This window comes from Venturia canescens, chromosome 4 (genome assembly GCF_019457755.1).
Source record: "Venturia canescens isolate UGA chromosome 4, ASM1945775v1, whole genome shotgun sequence".
NCBI classification, from domain to species: domain Eukaryota; kingdom Metazoa; phylum Arthropoda; class Insecta; order Hymenoptera; family Ichneumonidae; genus Venturia; species Venturia canescens.
The window spans coordinates 4,923,713-4,942,226 of record NC_057424.1 but is presented as its reverse complement, the minus strand read 5'-3'; the positions used below and the strand labels follow the sequence as shown (position 1 = coordinate 4,942,226).

At 35.2% G+C, this 18,514-nt stretch overlaps 1 protein-coding gene and 2 long non-coding RNA genes across 12 annotated transcripts; 2 read left to right on the top strand and 1 right to left on the bottom strand.

The window, feature by feature from the left end:
- Nucleotides 1–252: 252 nt before the first annotated feature.
- On the bottom strand, nucleotides 253–18,501 carry alph (alphabet). Of its 9 annotated transcripts, none has more exons than XM_043417501.1 (6): nucleotides 15,189–15,390; nucleotides 12,694–13,663; nucleotides 12,328–12,445; nucleotides 8,874–8,985; nucleotides 8,177–8,231; nucleotides 253–1,175 (listed from the first exon to the last, which is right to left on the bottom strand). In XM_043417501.1, the coding sequence occupies exons 2-6, from the start codon at nucleotides 13,498–13,500 to the stop codon at nucleotides 1,158–1,160; spliced, it is 1,110 nt and encodes a 369-aa protein (XP_043273436.1). In that variant the 5' UTR covers nucleotides 13,501–13,663; nucleotides 15,189–15,390; the 3' UTR covers nucleotides 253–1,157. The 9 variants fall into 9 exon arrangements, 7 of the variants coding, with proteins under 7 accessions (XP_043273436.1, XP_043273433.1, XP_043273434.1 ...); XM_043417498.1 differs by having other exon boundaries at nucleotides 253–463; XM_043417499.1 differs by having other exon boundaries at nucleotides 253–460.
- Nucleotides 8,071–10,425, top strand: LOC122409737 (uncharacterized). Of its 2 annotated transcripts, none has more exons than XR_006260745.1 (2): nucleotides 8,071–8,667; nucleotides 8,863–10,425. It is a non-coding gene; the product is annotated as an uncharacterized lncRNA (long non-coding RNA). The 2 variants fall into 2 exon arrangements; XR_006260746.1 differs by having other exon boundaries at nucleotides 8,071–8,706.
- LOC122409738 (uncharacterized) lies at nucleotides 14,939–15,925 on the top strand. The gene is made up of 3 exons (XR_006260748.1): nucleotides 14,939–15,078; nucleotides 15,384–15,790; nucleotides 15,911–15,925. It is a non-coding gene; the product is annotated as an uncharacterized lncRNA (long non-coding RNA).
- Nucleotides 18,502–18,514: the final 13 nt, after the last annotated feature.

Sequence of the window (18,514 nt, the reverse complement as noted above, 5' to 3'; positions counted from 1 at the left end):
ATCTTACATGATAAATATGTGATTCAAGTATAAATCCAACTGTCATATCCTATCCTATCATCAAATCCGCGGATTTAAATTTAAATTAAATTTCTCGTCGAGATTTTCAAAACTCATGAGCCAAGGATAGCGCTGTGAATGCTCAAAAAAAAACGACAAGCCAATAACTCTGACTATACAATCGTAAGGATAGAATCGGTGAATGATTTCAGGAATAATTCGACGAACTTGTAAAAGAATAAGAAACGAAGATACAACAAATATTTCGAATTTTATATTTTTCTCGTTTTCCGATGCTGCGCCCTCTCGTCAATAGAGGAAAAATATGTATAACGCTTATAATTGCGTCGACGACAACTTTAATTCGCATCGAACATTTTATGGTGGAAAATTACTTACAGTAGGATAGCGATTGTTTCGTTCGAATTTAGCGCATCAGGTACAGTAGTCGAGAATCGTTCTTCTGGTTAAAATCGAAAAAAAGGAAAAAAAATGCCATTACTGTCAGTCCATTGCTCCAGGTACGTTCAAGTTGAAAGGAGAAAGGGGGGCTACAAAAGATGTCTACAAAAATATATAACCGTGTTTATATACCGTTGCTCATACATTTAGATCAGAAAACTTATAAAATAAATGAAAAATAAACATAAAAGAAACGAAAAATATCTCGAGAAAAAGAAACAATGAAAAACAAAGATGCTTGTTACATTCTACAAATAGCTGGACATATTTATCGAGTTATGCTTCTTCTATTTGTTTTTCTGTACCCTTGGCAGAAGATGAAATGCTTTGTACAATAAACCTTAAGTCAATATTTCGTTATAATTAGGTATACAAGTATATCGCACATATTTCTTTTTTGTTTTTCCATTTTTTTTCTCGCTTATTTTTTGGTAATGAGTAGTGAGTAAGCAACGGTGCCTGCATTGTTACTTTTAGTGGTATTTTGTACACACATCGCTCGCAGAGTACTCTTTTTCTTGTCTCCCTCTCTTTTCTTTCTCCCCCCCCCCCCCCAACTCTCGTTCTCTTTGTCTCCTTTCTGTATTTCTCCGCATTGTTGCTGTTGTCGCTGGTAGTCTGGATTTTGTCACTTTTAGAATGGGCCAGTCTAGCATACACAGCATGTATCAATAATGAAATACATATCGAGTACACTAACTGCTGTCTGATTTCTGCAATCATATTACAGTAATGCTACTTGAAACGAAACGTCAATATGTGAGTAGATTTTTTATTTTTTTCTCTTTATTTTCACAGTTTTAAGGGATTCAAATCACAGAGGTGTCACAAGGGAAAAATTGGAACATGTCGCGATTATGGGATTCGCTCGTATATAGCAAGAGATCTATAAATCGTACTTTTCAAGGAATCCACAGCTTTTTGGAATATTAGCGCTTTTAACACGTTTTATACATATTTTATATAGACAACCAACAGAAAATCATGCACATTTTATTAGTAATCTGATGAAAAGAAAAAATAACTTTTCGGATGACACACCAAACCCATAACAACCCGTTTCTCTTCGGTTAATGAAAATTTTAGAGGGTTAACTAACTAAGTGTTGAAGAACAGTAAAACTTCAATGAAACACATAGAGCAGCTGCATAAACTTTATTAATCATTCGAGCTCGATATAAATTTATATCATTGTGAAATGAATCTCTCTTGTCTGTTTCAGGAATCATGTATACACAACACATAACTTTCGACCCCTGTGAAAGTTGGCACAATCAGTTGCTTCACAATTCATCTTTTCATTTGTTTCTGTTTCTCTTATCTTTTGCTCTTTTTCTCATTCGTACTACACAGAGCTATAACCAGATATTTTCTTAATTATACATTTAGGGTTGTTTTACTCCTGGGATGCATGTAAAAAATAGTTTGACGTCGATCGCAACCTCCTTTCCCTGTTTCTACACTCTTTTTCCTTCTTTTATTTTGGTTTTTTCTTTTCATTATTTCAAGGTGTGATCCCTTGTTGAAGAATCATCGTCCATTTTTAATATCATTCTCCTAAAATTATTCATTTACATTGAAATCTTCATGATAATTCGGCCAATGATAAATTCAAATTCATTCATAGAATTGAAAAATATTTGTTTTAGTAGCGAATGGGATAATGTCATGACGAGTATTCCAGTGTGCTAAGCTTTGAAATTGGACCAACAAACAACAAAATATTACTCAAACCCACTAATAACAATTTCAAATAATCATAAAAATGCACTTTCTTTTTCTATATTCGCTGGCTCGGGAGTTGATACTTTGGAATAAAATTTTATCAAGGATTTCTCATGCATTCTTCCATTCTACAGAAATGAGAAAAAAATAAATAAAAAAAACATTCATTTGTACAGAATGTTGATTCAGCTCCTTCCTTTCTTGTTTATTCATTCATTGAGTGACGAGAAGATTTTCGTTTCACCAGAAGCTTTGACCGAGGAGGGGATTTCAATCTAATTCAAACCGTCATATATATTTTGTTTGAAAGTTAATTTAAACAAATTCACCAGGCGCAAAGCTATGCTTGCTCAATTAATGACTCAACAGAATGGTCCCACAAATCAACTTCTAATCTATTTATCTCGTTGTCGAATAGACGCGGTTTCAATGATTCCATTGCAAATAATATAAATCGTTGAAAAATTCGTTGGAGCGATATCATCTCAACCGATAAAATATTCGATTTGGAAGCTCGTCGCGGGTTCGAAGCGTCGTTCATGTCATTTAGGCACGTATATTTTTCTCCACTGTCATTTTTTGTTTTCAATAACTACTCAAGTCTTACTGACAAGTTTCCATGATCGATATTACGTCGACGAAAATGTGTATGGAAGAGCAAGGGGGTACGCAACGACAAGTAATGTTTTTGACAAAACACTACTTCGGTTCAGTCGAGGGAACTTGAAAATTTGTTAAATCGAATGAAACACAGACATGTTTCGAGTATTTGTTTCTTCGTACAAGCGAAATTTTATCAAGTTTTTGGCGAACGAGCGAAACATAAGCGGAATTCTAAGCAATGATTAAACGATTAGAAAAGCATAGAAAAAAGAAACAAATAAGTATTAACGTAAATGGCCTTGATATAATACAGAAGGCATGTGTGTTCCCATGAAATTAGATTTTAATTATGTATATTATATACAACAACATAGGTAAATAGTATAGTGTGAATAATTTCATAAGTAAATAGTATAATAACATACACAAAATATTCATGATATTCTGTTGAATTCGAGTCACACAAGAATTTCAATATTTTATTATTTCACATAGAGAAATCCAGCAGGTCTTTAATCCGATTGTTCCTTCTTTCTCTTTTTCTCTCTTTCCATTATTATTTTTATACAGCGTCACGGTCTATGTACACGTACGAAAAATTTCTTGATTTCGTTTCTTTAGAAATGGTATTTCTACTGTAAAAATTGAATTCGTTAATTACAATGTTCCACCACAATTTAGCCATAAGTGAAATGAGATTGGAGTTAAGACCTGAAGATTTCTCCATAGAAATGTCCGTCAGTGATCTCGATCACATTAAGTTTTTCTATATTATTATTTCTCTTTTCTTTTTCCCCTAAAGATTTACATCTGAAAATGCTTTGCTGATACGTGTTAAATAGTTAGCTTTCATTGTGCGAATATGTTCCTGCCAGATTTTCCAAATGTCATAATTATTTATTAATTTCTCAACGATTTCATGCTTTTGAGTCGATTGATTGGCTTTCTTTTGGATTTTCAGTGTACCATGTCCCATGAAAGGTTTGGCTATTCGCTTCAAAAACGATTTAGAGGCAACTATTCGAAGGAGAGACGCGATCGTCATGTAGCAAAACAATTTCAGGTACACAATTTTTCAGAATCGTCCCGACGACCGAGTTCACTTTTTTTGCATTATTTTTGTTTTTTTTTTTTTTTTTAATTTTTTCCCCTGACCAAAGAAAACTCGTTCGAGAATGACGTTTAGATTTTTCTCGTATCAGTTGCGTGTTTCTTGTTTTAATAAGTATGTAAACAAAACGATTAGACGATCAACATTTGTTATCAAGTTCATCTAATGAAGGTTTTGTCTCTCCAGTGGCAAAGGTCTCTTGGAATCCAAAGCGATCTGAGGAGACAAGGACAAGGTTTACAGGATCAGGTAACTCAACGTTCACTCTTCGATTGAAATATCTGGCAAGTTGGGGCAATTTAACAGAAAGAAAGTAGTCTGTGCTTGATTTATTGATGCTGCGATTCAACGAAATATTTTGCCGTTTTAATTTTTACCTGTAATCCACAGTTATAGCAAGCAAAGGAAAATTATTGTGCAGTCACGGTTTTCTAAGAGACGATTTTTTCGACTCGTTGCAATTGTGGACGGTGAAAAAAAGGTTCGCATGATCTATCATGAAATCTGTGGATGTGTATGTACGCGAGCGCAATTTTACAGAATGCCCGAGTAAAAAAGTGGAGGGACGACGTACAAAATAGCTGTATTTTCCTTCCAATGGGATATTCTGTGGAATGAGCCTTCAACAAATGTCGTTGATAAATTGTACATAGTAAAAGAAAAGTTTATCGTTCGTATCCTGATGAGGATACGATGAGAACAAACGATTCACAGTGTGTCATTGGCGTAGTATGTGTTCGCCTGTCAATTGTATGATTTCTCCTTTTTGTTCATTTTTGCACGATAGTTTTTTGCAACTTATAGTTGTTTTTCGTGTCTCACTAAAACTACAGTTCCCATAAGTAAAAAAAAAAGTCGTTTTGGGAGTTTTGTTACTCGCTGGGTCAAGAAATAACTCGAAGCTTTCAGGAATGTGTGTGAATGCGAAAAGAGAAATGTTGAGATCGTGATTTCACTAAGGAAAAAGCCCGCAACGTTTTCTTCGAAGTTTTTCTTTAACAAAATAAAAAGCTACCCAAATGCGAATACGTTCACTTCGAAGTTTTCAAGCACGATTTCATTCCCGTTGGCAATGACCCGCAAAGAGTGTTATCTTCGTTACAACTACGAGGAAATAATAAGGTAATGCCATAATGTATACCTACACAGAAGATGAACGCGAAGTGTAATGTTCAACAGCAGGAGAAAATGATAATGTACTTTGGTATATGCGCACTAAACGTTTGGATACTCGAGGGGCACGTAAATTGAAATAAAGAAAAAAAAGTAGCCTTAAAATGCTATAGAAAAATGTGGTTCGAGCACCGCAGAAGGGGGAACTAAGGAAGGGCATTAGTTTGAACTGTCTTTCATACATATGTAAATATTATCTTTTTCATAATTAAATGGTAATATGCCGAAGAATCGAGATCATTATAATTCGTTAATACTTGATTAAAGTCAAAGAAGGTGAGGTGAGGTGAGGTGAGACGAAATTCTCCAATTTCTCTCTAGCTTCTTCCCCGTCCTTTTCTCTTCTCTTACGTTTTATTGACTATTGTTTTTGTTTTCTATAATTTTTCTTAAATCCGGTGTGAGCAACGAGACGAACAACAAAACACCTCGAAAAACTAAGGCTTCCTGGCATTGCTACGAACTTACTGGTATAATGATTTATCCCCGAAGAAAAAAAAATCCGATACAGACATCTGTGGAAACATTATTTATATGTACAGGGCTCGCTAGGTCTAACTTTACATTGTAATTGATCTGTTTTTTCAACTCTCCGAAAGATATTGAAGGAGCGATGTGAAGAGAAAGAGAAAGAGGGAGATGGAGAAAGGAAGAACAAGCGAGACTGAAGCTTTAGTTCGCTTCTAACAAGTAAAACTACCGTCATTCATACTTTTCGGAATAATCGAAAAAACCGATCACCTACAAATCAATATTTATGAGCTCAAGTCCGCTAGAACTACAAAAATATATAATTCTTATATCGTAATATTATGCATTACTGCCAACACAGCAGAGGCTCACCGAAGAAATATTTCACTACTCTTATTCTTTATTTTCCTCTCGTTCATCGTCCGATTCGATGAAAATCTATGTGACCAATATTATATTTCCTCTTTCTTATCATATCATCTTCGCTCATTCATACCTCAACATTGTCACGCAATTTCGAACTATCGAGATTTAAATTCGCTCTAATTTTCTCGTTTATAAATCTTTCTTTTTCAGAATATAAAGAAGATAAAATAATACGAATCCAATAATAACTGTTAATGATAATCTTCGTTATAATCCTCTTTCAATAAGTACGTACTTTTTCAGTATTTCAACTATTTTCTACCACAATTTATAACGCGATGAATAGCGATTCGTAATTTTATATACGACGCCACAGTATGTTCAAATGATAATTGTAAAAATAGCTTTTCCAACGTGTGCACGTGTGTGTTTGTGTGTTTACCGTCAAAACTTATTAAACCCTATGAAAACAGTGTGACCAATTTGTCTTAAGACCAGATATTATATGAGCGTGTGTATGTGTCTGATAATATCAATGGGGCTTCGCGCAGATTCGGCCAGGATCTGGCCCTCAACTTCTCCGATTTCGTTCACAATTTTTGAATTACTTTACCTCTGAAAAGCACTCGTGATTTTGTTAGAGCGATTTGACTTGCTTATTATTTGATAAAAAAACAAATATATTTTCAGCCCAAGAATCTAAAGCAATCTGCAAAAATTCTGTTTCTTGCATGAAAAACTTTGAGTATTGAGCCCAAGTGGGCTACCTTCCATCCTTTTATTCATAAAAAGCTTTTTATGAGCAAAAATTGAAGAATAATCGAAAGACCGAATCGGAGAGATTAAGGGTCAGAACCAGTTCGAATCAGCGAGGAAAGCCTCATCTATATTCATATATATTTTTGTGTACATACGAGCCACTACCGTGGCCGTTGTTGTATATACATTAAGATCCTCCTCATAATTTGATGTATTTTTATTTTTTTTTAATGATCGCTCCCATTTTGCCGTCAGTGTAATTAAAACACCTGTACAATAACTCTCAACCCCCTGCATCAATAACTGTGATATAAAATCTTTTTTCTCTTCGTCACATCGTGGGTCTAAGGAAAATTTACAAGATATATAACAAACTGTAGTATCGACATGAATTTTTGTTGTCCTCCTGTTCGAATCTCATCGAAATGACAGCCATGGAATTGAATTTTCAAAACATTCACTATGCGGTAACACTACAGCAGAATTATAGGTGTTTCGTCATTTGGGGGGGGGGGGGGGGTGAGATTGGTAATATATAACTATGTGCAATAAAAAATGTTTACTCCTCTCGTGGATTGTATTTATCGGGAAAATTAAGAATGTAAAATTCGTGGAAATGATAATCTATCATCCGCAATCACCAATGATTTTTCTCTGTATTACTAAAAAATATAGTATTCGGATAATAAGAATGTTTGAAAAATTCGAAAAAAAAGACGTTGAAAGTAAAATGGAATGATCGATAAGGCTCAACATTCATTTTAGTAATTCAAGACGGACGATCGAAAGAAAGCTAATGAATTTGTTTGGAAATTTACACCTCGCTGAATATATGTACATATAAATCCGTTATTCGATTAAGTGAGTACGTACTTTTGAATCCTTTTTTTTTCATCGAACTCTTCGATTTTAGTTTTTCAAGTATAATTGAAGTTCGAGTGTTATGGATTTTGTACAATTCTCTTATTCTGTTTCAATGTTTTTTTTTGTTCACTCAAACACTCGATACTTTTCAATGCATTGCAATTTCGATTCCTCACTTACTAATTTTACTTATTAATTAATTCATTTGTTTTCCCGGACCTATGGTTCTAATAATTATACGACGAATTATTCTTTCTCTTTTCTCCATTCGTCAACATTGCTCAATCTTTGTTCTCCACCGTTTTTTGGCAGACGTTATTTTACAATTAGCAGCCATTTTCTGACTCAATGTAATACTTTGTCGCTTTTTTATTTAGGGAAATGAGTTTTTAAGCATTTTTTCCTCTCTGCCACCCTACCCCCTCCTTCTTATTCATATTCTCTTTTTAATTTCTCACTCTCTCTCACTTTTTTCCTCCCTTTCATTCTCTTTTTCTCTCTCTCTCTCTCGCTCTTTCTCTGTAAGATCTGAATGAACGAGCATGGGAATAGGGCTTGTGCAATGATTAGAGTTGGACATTTGATGTGGTTTAAAATAAGGCGGAGTTAGTTAGATGAAGGGCAATCGTATCTAAGACTTACACTTTCTGCTCTGCTGGGACATACTTCTCGAAACACTTGTTCAATGAGTGGTTGCCTGTGAAAAGAAAGAAAACAATTTATTTAAAGACAATGAAAGCGAAGAATATGTGAACAGCATAAAACGAGTGCCCGAAATATTTCGTTCGGTAGAATAAAATAGTAAATGAAACATAAATAAGGAAGGAATAGAGTGTAATTTTGAGATGAAATTTTTCATGGTCACGTTCGATCGAATTATCGTATTGCGCGAGGAAAATCTAATTATGTATATTGGAATCAAGCCAAGTTTTAATAGACTGTCGAGGCTTTGTGTTTAAAGAGGTAGTTGGATAGTTTAACCTTCGCCCAAAATTCATTACGTAAACGTTTAAAAAGATCCGGGAGAGTGGGAAGGAAAATTTGTTCGGTATTAGCCGGATGAATATCTTGGCTTACCGCGGATAATTCGTCGTTGGACTTGCTACGAAATCACCTTCAAAGAAAGTTCATCGGTAAGCAAATTTTTTAAACGGAGCTCGTGGGAAAAAAAGGTAAACGAATCGAAAGTTTTATGATTATTTGACGTTAGAAAGGAGATAAAATCCTGCCACGTTCTTTCATCATTGTAATACTTTTTTGTAATACTATTTTTATACTTTTTCATTGATTCTTCTGTCCCGACTGTCGTATCGAATTGAACGAGAAAGAAAAATCTTACTTTGCAAAAAGACCACCACCCGGAGGCAGATTCGGTAGCTCTTGGTCCGCAAGAAGCTGGAACAGTTGAAGATAATTGAAGGCAGCTTCACCTTCCTGCTGTGCGACGATTTCTGTTGGAAATAAAAATATAGCAAAGTTAGTTTATTATTTTCATCTGTTGCTCCACAATTCATGTATGTGCTAATTGATAAAAGGGAGACATTGCATATTTAACCGTGATTGAGTGTATTAATCGTGGAACAGTGTATTTTCATTTAAATAATCATACAAAAATATTCAATAATTATCGCAAATAGAAAAATAAAACATTTGGGAAAGATTGGGGGAATTATTTCGTTCAATAATGTCTTCGAAACGATTGGGCTTTTTTTTTCCATCTGTTGGGATGTGAATGATAAAAAAAAAGTGTATTTATAAAGTTTTCGTAACGTAGCCGGTAAGTTTATAATAATCAGTATGCAGTGATAAAATTGTATCAAGTGCTTTCGAGGAGTCTTATTCCTGGTTATCATGGGCAAACGAGATATCAGCCGATTCATAAATGAACTTACTGTTCAATGTAAATAACAAAAAAAAACGAAGATTTTCTTAAAATATCGTAAATTGAAGAGTAAAAAAAAATATTTACGTATAAACGATTACGAAATTCTAATCAATATATACAAAACATGCAGCTACTTTCGGAATTTGAACTCTGTTCAAACGTTTACTCACACTACATTTCTTATGGACATATCTTAAAAGTTTAAAGTCTCGCAATAGAATTCGAATGTTTTTTTTTCTCACTTTATAATTGCCGATCCTTAACAACACGTGACTAATTGGTCCACCTGTGGAATTGTCTGTACTCGAATAGCAATCGTCTCTCGAATTTTTATTCAATATCTTTTTCATTGATTTTACACCAAGTTATTTAATCTCGAGCGAATAACGGCAATCGCACAATGAATCTCCATAAGAAATGCATTGCCGTTAAACTACTGAGAAGAGGTAAAAGGGAAATTGCAAGAAAAAAAATCTAGTGTGTTGTAAACAAGTTTGCACCTACCTGTGGCGCCTTCTAAACTATTCTCTCTTTTTTTTTTTAATCAACAGAAATAAAAGCATGTGACTTTCATAAAAGTTTCTAAATTCTTTTTTTTTTTTCATTGCGTTTCTATACTGAGAAACGGTATGACAACTCCAATGGTGGACCTATTTTTCATTATTTCGTTTTGTCTTTAATTTCTTTACTACTATTTGTATCGCACGTTCATTTTACGAAAAAAGAACAATAATGAATGAATGGAAATGTGTAATCAGCGCCAAAATAATCGGAATACAGAATTTATTGCAAGTATTTTTGCACAATCAGCTATTGCCTTTTTATGTTACTTTTCTAAGCTTTGTACCAAGTTTTTTTTTCTCTTATTACTATCTTAGTTCTAAAATCTAAATGACGATGAAAGTTTTCGACAGGACAACACATCGACGGTATGACAACAATGTCTTTTGTTTTTCTATTTCTCTATCATGTATTGGTACAATAAAGTAATGATTTACTGACGACATTTCCTAATCGTTGGTTACTATGTCACCATGGAAAAAACGAAAACGTTCGTATTATTTCACCTGGCTCGGGGTTGGAAGTGTTGACTCGAAAATTTCCAAATTTATCGTTACAATTGTTGTTTAATTTTTATATATTAGCAATCTCAATTCAGAATGTTAAAAAGATTTAGAATGTACGATCGATTGGCAATTTTTTCCATCATTTTATAAAAGCAGAGAACCAGCTCTGCAGAAACGCATCCCATTAATATTTTGTTGGAAGAAGGATTAAAATGGCTCAGAGAGTATATTATTTCAAAGTGAAAATTCTTGCTAAGCTTAATAGAGAGAAAAAATACAAAAAAAATCTTGAGAAAGACACAATTATTTTTCCTCTTTTTCCCACAGCCAAACTATTAGAGCATACTTTTTTTATTTATCACTGTCTCGATATATGAAAACACGTAAAGTCAAAAAATAAATGTAATCATCTACTCTAACTATATATATATATATATATATATATGTGTGTGATCACACTTGAATACTGTAGAATGACTAAGAGAATAACGACAAAAACAGTGTTCTTTTTCCATTAATGGAATTGACCTAATCCCTAAACCGTTAGATATACATATTGTGAATATTCAGGGATAGAAACATCTGGTTAATATAGAATTTTAAGTACGTACGACGGTAAGTTTAAGAACATTGTTGTATCTAATAATTGTCGATATTGAATACCATGCCAAAGGATCGAAAAACTACGTTGAGCTAAGAAAATTGCTCATTTGTATTTGCTTCGAGTACGAATTGACATCATTATATTTTAGCACCTTGATAAAAACTTCTGGCTCACATTCGGGCTCGATCATCGTTTTCAATTTATTAAAATATGCTTAAAAACTATAATTTACGTCTTTAGAGCAAGAAAAAATGGTCTAACAACTATATTTACGACTTGAATTTGAGTCTTTTGATATATTTTATTTGTGTTTTCATTGTTTTCTTGGTGTCTCTTCAAAAGGCAGCACAGAGAAGACTAGAGATTGTTTTGAGGAAACGTTAAATAATGGGCATGGAGAATGGCAAGTGAAGGCTTCGAGAGGCAGCTTTGAGCTAGGCAACTCGCTGCGTCATATGCGGTCTTCATCACAGGATACAAACCGGGATCTTATAATGCAATATATGTATATCGGAAGTACTCAGAATGTATGTCAGAAATACTAATGAAAATAGGGTACTCATTAAATCCGTTATAGTAGGTCTGATAATATCTTTCTTCCGTTATTAAGTATTTTTTGGTGTTTGATTATCTGGCGTTTTGGATTGAATTTCCACGTATGTATCTTTATCGTTAGATTCTCGAGATTTCGTTTCGTCATACAATGATCGATCATCGAGTCTCGTAACGACTGATACTACTTATTACTAAATATATGTATTTATGTATTACATACTCTTCAATGGTCCCAAATTCTCATTTTATAACAAATTTAGTGTTCATATAAATTGTTTCACTATGAATATTTGATTTGTGTTTGTTTTTTTTTTCGTTTTTTCATAAAAATTCACAGGATTGGCACATTCTCGTTTTGATTTGAGTTACACTCTGTTCAATTGCTCAATGTTTGTTTTTTTAGGCAATCGACAATGTTTGCTTGCGTTTTATGCTGTTTTTTGGTTTCTTTTTTCTAACGGGTACGTAAGTTTTTTTTTGTGACTCTGTCTGTGTTTTTTCTTTCCTTTCTCAACTTTGGAAACTCGTTTGAGCCTGATATACTTGGGATAGTACGTGGCACGTTTATGTATCTACTTTCGTGAATGGCTCGAGCGTCAAGAATGTTTGTGGGCACGAGATCGCGTGTTAAGACAGCAGCACAACGAGAGCATTGAGTGTGAGTATGGAAAAGTAAATGAACCTTTAATTCTCCTTTCGATGGCCGTTTCTAATTCAGCCTCCTTCCTTTGGGCCTCAAGACTTGGTTTCGGTGCTCCCGGAAATGTGACCAAAATTATGCTCATATTGTCACGGCTACCCTGTAAAAAAGAAAAATATTTCCGAGGTTTAACATTATTTATATGGTTTCAATAATTGATATTCAAAACCCCAATGGAAAGCTGTTCTCAAAACGCAAAAAGTCGAAGATATAAAGAGCACCCAAACGAATTGACCATTTTTGAATGTTGAAAGTATTTCTTAGTGAATAGTAGCAATAAATTATAGAAACACGGTTCTATGTGAACGTAAAAATTGATGAATATTGCAATAGTTAAGAAAACGTCACCTTGTAGAGACAAGTGTCGACCACTTGATTGGTAACAGCTTCTAAATCATCGGTGAGCAAAAGCCTGGAGTGTATAAAATCGCAGAGATCCTCGTTGGTCATAACGTCCCATATGCCATCACAGGCAAGAACCAGGAATTCATCGTTATCGTCCCTATCACGAACGAATATTTCGGGTTCGGGGGATACTAGCTGTTCGCAAGGTCCTCGTCCTTCGACATTTTTGTACTCGTAATCACCGAGTGCTCGGGATACGGCCAACGAGCCATTGACACGTTGTACCATAACACTACCACCGGCCCTTTGAATTCTCTCTTTTTCCGCTGGCACAACAGGCTTGTGATCTCTCGTGGAGAATATCGGTGTGCCGGAGTTGCAAAGTACCGCCCTTGAGTCACCACAATTTGCGATATATATGTTTCTTGGTGATATGAAAGCGCATACAGCGGTGGAGCCAGATTTGTCAGTGCCAGCGGTCATTTCTGGCAAATCTCTCATCTCATCGTCAAGACGCAAGAAACCCGTGTGTATACCCTTTATAACGTCCATTTTGAACTCTTCTGTTTGCATTATACACTCGAGTAGATGTTCTGAACTATGCGCCGACACCAGGGCACCTGCGTGCCCATCAAACACTGCGAAATAACTCCAATCCATCAATTCACCGTTTAAACAAGGAATAACTCGATGCGCATCTTCCATCTCGAATCGCCAGCCCTGCATGCTCGCAACCCCATAACGTAAATTGTTTCCGTCTCCATGCTCATTGTACTTTTCTGTATTCGGCGTGTCCAAAAGTGTCCCCATAGTATCCCCCCTTAAAATCCTATATTCAGAGTTTTTAATCTCCTTTCTCTTTCTTCCTGTAACACTTTCGCTCGACCTTGTCTCACGATATGATCCGTTCTTCCTCTATTTGATCAGCATCTTCCAACGTCTAGCTTCGATGATATTTTTACTCTCTTCTTATCTGTTCGTTCCAGCCAAAAACAAAAAAAGTTTTTCATTCAAGTATTTCACTCCTTTTTCTCATCTTTTTTTTGTTATACTCATTTATTTTGCAAATAAACATTGACTCCTCCTTCCTCATTTCTACCCTGTGGTAATAAACCCCAAACATTGGAGTCTTTGTAATTTTAGAATGAGTAATTTCTAAATTTGGTAAGCTTCAACGGATCAACAATCATGAATATTGAATATCACAAATATTTTTGACAGAATACATCTCCTTGTTTGGTTCATACTTTTAATCCGTCCATTCGAAAAATTGTTTCAATTTGTTACTCGAATGGTAGAATATTTTTATATAACCTTTCTTAGTAAGCTTCATTTTATTATTTATATATTGTTGATGATATTCGTGTGACCAAAATTTCTTTAAATAAAAAGAATCTTTTAATCAGATGTCAAGAATGCGATGTCAAATTGAATCAACTAAATAATGGAAACTAATATATCGTCTGTTATCATAATTCTTAAAGAGTTTTAAAATGTTTAACATTTCAAGTCTTTGTTATTCTTTGTCAGTTATACAATGAAGAATTATTTTTTTCTTATATTCAATCTGACTGAAAGAACTATTTGAGAATAGAATAAAAACACAGATGCCAGACAGCGATAAGCATTGAAATTGGCACATAACTCGATCCTTGAACTTTTGTACATTTGGATGCTTTAGCGGATGTATGTTATTTTATCAAAGTATTGATCCTTCTATAAAGAAAAATACGAAACATATTGCTTGCTATACCTCTCAACAAGTTGAATCTCTGATATTATTTAGCAAACCAAGATTGTAAGTTTTGGTGGAGAGTTCTTGGGACGAGGAAGGAGGAAAGATGCTAGATAAAAAGGTAAACACACGCTACGTTAATGTGTTGCTCAAGAGGAAAAATGCTAAAAAATTGACAAACTCGCAAATAACCAAACGAGATATGAAAAAGTTCCTAGGCTCGTGATATAATAATAGCAGCGCGAAAATACACTTGAGGCAAAGAACACGAGAGCTGATAATCGCGGATTTACGAGGATTTCGTAATAAGAAAATCAAATGGGGGAAAAAACGCGAAGAGGGGAGGGAGCACGATACGGTACTACAAACACATCGTAAATGCCAAAGAGACAGAAAGCAAGGAGAGAGAGAGAGAGAGAGAGGGAAATAGTCTTATAGTTCGCAAACGAGAAACGTTGCCCTCTTGGAAGATATTACAATGTAATTTACCGGGTATAATTGCGGGAATAAAATATTATTTTCCCGAGCGGTTAAAGTACCTGTGAAGCCCGACATGATGAACGAGAAGCCACGAGATAAGAATCACTGAAGAAATTTAAGAGGAGCAAACGTTGAAAATAAACGGTATTTGGACAGGCAAACAGAAAAAAATGGTAAAAATGTTTCCCCCGACTAAAATTAGTATCGTGTATGTGGCTTCGTCGGGAGCGAGTTTCATATATAACGACACGGACCATAATTTGACGGTAGAAAAAAAACTTACGTGTGACAAGCGTTCCCGATTATCATTATTACTCCGTACGTGCGTTATATTGAACGTTTGAGTCATATGAGAGTGCTAATCGACTCGTCTCATGTTTTTGTCAAGGCACACGAATATCACCGTCACCATGTCGTCGCGCTCTCTTGCTTTCTCTCTCTCTTTCTCTCACACTCTCTCGTTTTTTTTTCTGCCCAGGGCCCAACGCGCACACACTGAGGAGGGAAACAACGAAATCGACTCGCATGAATGGCGGACGCGCACACTGGGTTTTACGTTATTGCGCTTGCGCACATTTTATTAATAGATCTTTAGTATGTCGTCACTTTAGACCAATCGCTGTCTGTTTTTTCCGTTCATACTTGCTTATAATGCGAAGCTGCTACGATATATTTGCGTGTAGTGCTGTATTATATCACCTTTCCGGAAACGCTCATTCTGTTATCAGACTCAAATTCTCTCGTAAAAAGTAAACACCAAAATTGTATTCATGCTTTTTTTCGATAAACCAGAAAACCATTCGCTGTCACTGCGCTCTTCTCCTTCCCGCTATTTTATTTCTGAGCTCGAGAATTCAACTTTTCGTTTTCCCGCCAACTAATCAGGTAAATGTTTACGTCGTATGCTGAATACAATAGGTCGATAAATACACCGATTAATATTGTATTTTATCACATGCGTAAAAATTTAATAATATCATCGATTCGTCACTATTTACTTCGTAGTTATATGATCGTTTCCGGTTGAAAACCGGAAGTAATGCTTCGAAGCGGTCGGGGGCCGCGCGCGCAACGTTTAATCCTTGAATGAAAAGCAGTGCACATTCATATGTGCACACTGGCTGTGACAAACAAGGTAGCGCATGCGTAACGAGTAATACAAATTACATAAATTTCGTAACGTATGAGCCTGAAATACCTTATCCAGCGTAGAGCGATGCAGAATGAGAAAACCGTCAATCGTATTGGCGCGGTTTTGTCTGATTCTTCAAAGATTTTCCTTAAATTCTAGAATTTTTTCCTCATGATAATTATAGATAAAAATAATTTTTGTATTCACATAGACAAACGTTTTTCTTTTTAAAGCATAATAAATATATTTCATTAATTAATTAGAAAATATTCAGTATTTAAATAACATCATAAGCGCTTAACGTGGTGCATTCTTCCTTAGAGCCTGCAAAGATCGTGCAAAAATATTTGACGCTTGGGGGTAGTTTCTTTTTCCTATTACGCATCATTTGCTAAGTACAAAACCGAGATCTCGTGGCTCCATGTATTGTTTTACTACATCGTCAGTTATCGTACTTCTTATTGCTTGATGCTCCGACACCATTTTTTGAATCACATCTATTAACTCTTTCTTCAATTCACCCGTTAGAATTTCCCCGCTCGTGTAGCCCTGGAAAAAACAAACGGAGAAAAAAATCGTTCATTTTTCGATTGAATGCGGAGTAACTCTGGAGTTTTTCATATGGAATTTGTATTAGAAATAGAACAGGGGAAAATGGTAGTGATTATTTTCAATGGAATTTATTTAAAAAATGAGATTCATCGCTCTGAAATAGAAGTGAGTTCACCTTTTCGAGTTTTTGAAGTTTATCATCATCTTCGAGGAAAAATTTAAGCCACTGGTAAGAAATATCAACTTCGCAATTGCCACCAAATTGTCTGTGCTCCTCGACGGTTGCTCGACCGCCAGAAAATGCGTGTTTGTTAACTTTGTTTTTAATTTGTTTAGGAGTATCGGTGAGGAAGATAGCCGAATTGATATCGCTGGCAGACATTTTTGTTTTAGATCCTTGGAGAGCAGGAAAGAAGGAAGAGTGTAAGAGAGCTGGTTTGGGATATCCCAATTTAGGGGCAATGTCTCTGGTCATTCTGAAGTAAGGATCTTGATCGATCCCACAAGGGATGAGGCATGGAACTTTGGCATTGCCAAAAATGAAGGGGAAAGTACTGGAGATGGCAGGTGCCGCTTGCGTGGGAGGGAAACTGATTTTTCCAATAGGATCGCTATCACCAAAGCCAAAAATTCCTTTGACTTGATTGAAAGTAACAGATCTCTGTATTCTTATCATATTCTGATAAAACGCTGGATTATTGCCAATGTGCTCGAGATTTGAGAAAATGAAAGTCTTCTTCAAATCAAAGCCACACGCTATTATGTCTTTAGCATTGGTGTAAGACAGCTTGATGGCTTCTTCCATTTTCAGATTCTTCCATATGAATTTCTCATCGTCAGTCAGTTGTATTACTAGTGGAACGTTAAAAACGTCCTGCAACCATTTGCAAAAAACAAATGGAATCAAATGGCCCAAGTGCATAGCGTCAGAACTTGGCCCTCTTCCTGTGTAGAGATAGAATGGTTTCCCTTGTTCGTAAAGATTCAAAACCGTGTGCATGTCCCGATGAGAGAAAAATATTCCCCTTCTGAGAAAATGATGTGCCGGTTTTCCTGTTATTTTGGTAAAACGTTCCAAAAGTTCATCATCGATTTTTGAACTACCAAATCGTTCTGAAAATATTGCAATCAAATTATGAACATTGTAATATCTTTTTATAATTTTATGATTTTTGATTACAGCGCCAAATTTTTTTTACATCTGTGCTATAAATGTCTCAACAGAGACCCAGAAAGATCCAAATAAATTGACTTCGTAGTATCTCATTAAAGAACAGAAAGACAGGGGATTCCAAAGCATTCAATAATTTGAGTTCTGATAGATCAATACAAATTTATTTTACAGTTTAATAGAAAAAAATTATTGAATTGTTGTTGAGATATCCAATCAAGTTGCACATGTGGTTTTGACTCAGTAAGTACGAGGTGTTATTTTGTAAATGTCCATAAGCAAAGATTTTTATATCATTAAATGCTCAAAAATTAAAAACTTTTGGAGGCATTTCTTATTCGTTCACAATATCAAGGTTATACCACGAGTATTTACTTACGAATTAATTTATCGCAATCGATTCCACCATCACTTTTACTTTCGACTGCCCATGGGGTGACTATGTCGTCCTCACCACCGGTAACCGTCATATTATCAATACTTGAATTCAGTTCGGTTGACATATTCCGGCAATTATTATTTTTTCGAATACTGGTAACCACAGCTCAACAATACTTTTTGTGTGAAATTATAACACGATATGTCATGAGCAAAATCCACGTGCGTGTGTCACTGGCAACATTTGCGCAGGTGTACTGCAGTATGATGAAACAGGAACACGGAGGCACGAAACTTCATCCGGACGCTGAACCGTCATCATCCTTACTCTGCCAGCTGCCCCTCTTTACCGGCTCTTTCCTGTGTAGAACGGATT

What these genes read in the sequence shown, in the direction of transcription:
- alph (XM_043417495.1), bottom strand. Translation starts at nt 13,500, where the DNA reads ATGGGGACACTTTTGGACACGCCGAATACAGAAAAGTACAATGAGCAT. An exon ending in TCGACACTTGTCTCTACAAG is followed by an intron (nt 12,446 to 12,693) that starts GTGACGTTTTCT and finishes TCTTTTTTACAG; the next exon opens with GGTAGCCGTGACAATATGAG. An exon ending in CATCGAAAGGAGAATTAAAG is followed by an intron (nt 8,986 to 12,327) that starts GTTCATTTACTT and finishes TATTTCCAACAG; the next exon opens with AAATCGTCGCACAGCAGGAA.